The 3,805-nt window shown below is 32.7% G+C and overlaps 1 protein-coding gene across 1 annotated transcript; it reads right to left on the bottom strand.

Annotated features, from left to right (window-relative positions):
- On the bottom strand, window positions 1–3,805 carry LOC125493725 (uncharacterized). Its single transcript, XM_048637231.1, has 5 exons — window positions 3,748–3,805; window positions 2,971–3,145; window positions 2,537–2,700; window positions 1,665–1,808; window positions 1–185 (listed from the first exon to the last, which is right to left on the bottom strand). Exons 1-5 carry the CDS (start codon window positions 3,803–3,805, stop codon window positions 1–3), a joined length of 726 nt encoding a protein of 241 aa, XP_048493188.1.

Here is a 3,805-nt window from a genome sequence, read left to right as displayed (position 1 = left end):
TTAAAACCACTTCTCCTTCTCCATATCTATCTGCTTTACCATCACTTCGATAGAAACTTCAATAATTATGGTATCGTCTACCAAATAACCTTTCAATGGATCGTGTAGATCACTGAGTGGAATAAAGTCCGGGTTTCCGCAGCCTATGTAGAATCCTCCTCCTCTTGAAACAAACCAATTACTAACTGCACCATAAAACAAGAAGGGAAAAGAGAAGGAATCAAACTTTTTGACATGAAAAACTAAAAATTTTGATACTATATTACATATTTGCATAGTTATATTACCTCCGTTTTTTATTATGTGCAACGATTTGACATAAAGTAGAGAGGAAAAATGTCTAATCGTTGCAAATAATAGAAAGCAGAGGTTGTATAAGCCAAAAAGAAAATGAGAACGACATAGCTTCAGAAAAAGTGATCTTACCAATTTCCTTCTTGTCCTTGTTATGTGCACCTTTGAGTTGATTTTTCATGCATAACGTATATTTTGCAAACAGTTTACTCCCGTTCGTAAGAGAGAGGTCATTCTCTAGGCAAAGGAACAACGAAACGCTTTTTGCTTGCACCGCGGAAGAAGAAGTTCCTCGAGGATACAAGCTCAGCTTCCTACGTATATATACAAATAAATACAATGTAAATCTTGCTAATTTAGTAATCAGCTGAAGAGAATTGGTAGACAGCTCCTCGAGGATGCACTTGGTAGACAGTAATAGATTATTATTTCGATTCAGTTAGACAATACTTAGAATTAAGTATTGGGGAGCGCTATTTAGAGAATTCACTATTACTAAATTTCGTAGATGTAATGGTAGTAGAAATCGAACATGTTAAAACTATTATGTCCCATAAAAATACGAATTTTTCGCAAGATTAACTTTTTAATCAATTGATTTCATCCATTTGTGATTAATACTATCTTGTAATTTAATATGAATGACTCAATCCGTACATGGCAAACCAAAGTTGACATAAAACTCAAAATGATCCCACCTAATCAACCCGAATCATACTACCAACTACAATTTCCCACTATAAAGTGAACGAAGTTTACTTTTTCGTATTTTGGGGCAATGCAACATCTACTCGGTGGGTAGTTAACCCACTAGAATTAGAGCATTAAAAAACTATTAGAACTGATGAGTTGGATTCAACTATTTATTTATTTCTATTAGTAGTGGGTTGTTACCCCACTGGATAGATAAAGTTTTTTTCCTTATTTTAATACTCCATTATTTACTTTAAGATTAATTATGTCCAATATGTTATTTGTAATAATTGATTTAGAGTATTTTATTTTTTTAATCATATATTTAATTCAAATAATGTCTTGACGTGAAAAAAACCCGACTCGACTAGATTGACTTACACCCAACACAAAAATAAAAGACTCGAAACAGACTCAACCCGACGTGCGTGGTTCGACTTGTATCCAACCCGAAAGACTTGTTTGCCATATACATTATTTAATACTTATTACTAACTTGCTAAAATAATCAAGAAAAGTCGCTAAATAAAATCAAACGTACCACCACCATCCTTGGAATGTGAATGTAGGGGAATATCGCACATCCACCTTATTTTTTGACCAGTTTTCAATTCTCCATGTATATTTCCAATCACATATTGGCCTCACAAAAGACATCATAGATGCTTTTAAGTTACCATTGATAAGAAGAAGCTCCGCTCCAAAGATACAACAATCTTTAACTAAGAATCCATTCGAAGCATCATTAAATGTACCAAGGGGAAGTACTTTTGAGATTCCCCCACGTATCTTCATTGCATGAAAGCACTTCTCCATCAAATCTGTTACAAATTAACCATAATCTTGTTCAGAGGACACACTAAATATGTTACTTGACTTAGGCTATGTTTAATTCACCTCATTTTTGCTTATTTCAGATCTAATCAGATCAGATCAAAAAAAAATAAGTTCAGATCAGTTCAGATCACATGCTTATAATTAAAAATCATTATTACTATTAAATATCTTTCATTACATATTAGTAAAAATTATAATAATTGAATATTAAGAAAGTACTCATTGAAACGAATCAAAAATGACTATACTTTTTCTTATATATTGAGAAAAATCTAAAAGATAAGATATTGTCGATCAGATCAGATCAGAAAAAATAGGTTCAGATCAGTTCAAATCAGAAAATTTCAAGTGAACTAAACATAGCCTTAGTGTTTTAGTTCTTGTTTCGGGTGAAAAACTCAGTGATTTATTAGGCCCAAACAGTTCTTGTTCACATATTAACCTTAAAAAAGGGGATTGGAACCGGGAGGGAAGCTCTAACCACTAGGCTATCCCTCACTTTCAAAACTAGTTTTAATTAGGAAAAATGATTCCGATCATCTTCAATCAGTATAGAGACGTAAGAGAAAATCAGCAGAAATCAATTTTTATCAAAGATATGAAATCAATCAGTATAATATGTTACAGTAAGGAAATTTCTGATGAAGTAAAAAGGACAACTTTTGCATATAGATTAATTAGGCTCAAAGAGATAGAAAAAACAAGTAATAACCTGAGACGATCAAGTAATTTTCCCTTATCTGATCATAGACAAAGAACCGAAGAAGTGCACTAACAGGGGTACCAAAGTTGAATTTGCCAGTCCTTGTTACATGGAGGGAGAGATGACCATCTCCATTTTCATCCTTGTTCCCATTTGGATAAACAGACAGCACCCTTAGAGTTAAAATGTTAGTATGTACGTAGGAATAATAGATGTGCTTTATTTGTACACGACTAACAAATTAAGTTATTAACTCAGCATGCATCATCATTTTTGCCACGAAGGCAGTACAAAGAAGGGGAGGGGGATTCGAACATGTGACTTATTGTTCACAGCACCTCAATCTTAACCACTAGGCTAAGATATCCTTGGTACTCAGCATCATCATTGATAGATGTATAAATACGTACATACATGAAGTATATTATATATATGTCACTCACCAACTGTAGTCCCCTACAATAAATTCAGTTAATTCAAATTGATCTTCTTGTTGTAGAAGAGAGAACGAATCAACTTTCACTATGCAATGCGCAGGAGGGCGATCTCTCAATACTCGCACAACTACAAAAAATTCAAAAAGAGAAACATCAAATTTCTGTCCCAAACGATTTTCCTCTATGACTTATATATTCTACGCACTCTATTTACAAAATATATCCACAGAATATTCTATCACTACTAAGTACTAACTCTTGAAAAAAAAAAATTAAGGCTACAAATTTAATATATTATTCTATTATTTTGTATAAATATGAATAATTAATTAGAACAATATATTTCTTATCTAGCGTCCCGGACGTCCCTGAGCGGGATCGTTTAAAATATGAATAGAGGTTTGAAGATTTTGGAATCACTGTGACATGATAAAATCATTACAATTACAAACATATTGCGATGTAAACGAGGTGCTAGATCATAAACTCCATTTCATGATTTCATTTACCAAGGTATAACAAAAATATGGAAAGTCATATATGAATGCTTAAGTTTAGAGCACTTGAGGGGTTTGAGTTTAGAGTCACACATATGCATGTTTAAGTTTAGGAAAGATAATAATGAGAAGAAAAGACCAGTGAGGAAAGAATAATCACACAAATTAAACATGGAAAAGACAGATTATATATAAAGCCATCTTCAACATCTTGATCTTATTAGGAAGAGAAATTAAGAGATTTATACCATTACTAAGATATAATTACATAGATGATTGCACATACCATTGGTGTCATCTAAAATGGGTTTGCTGTGTTCTGAAGATGGGAGTTTCCCTTCCAT

Source organism: Beta vulgaris, chromosome 9 (assembly GCF_026745355.1).
Source record: "Beta vulgaris subsp. vulgaris cultivar EL10 chromosome 9, EL10.2, whole genome shotgun sequence".
NCBI classification, from domain to species: Eukaryota; Viridiplantae; Streptophyta; class Magnoliopsida; order Caryophyllales; family Amaranthaceae; genus Beta; species Beta vulgaris.
This window is presented reverse-complemented; position numbering and strand designations above follow the sequence as displayed.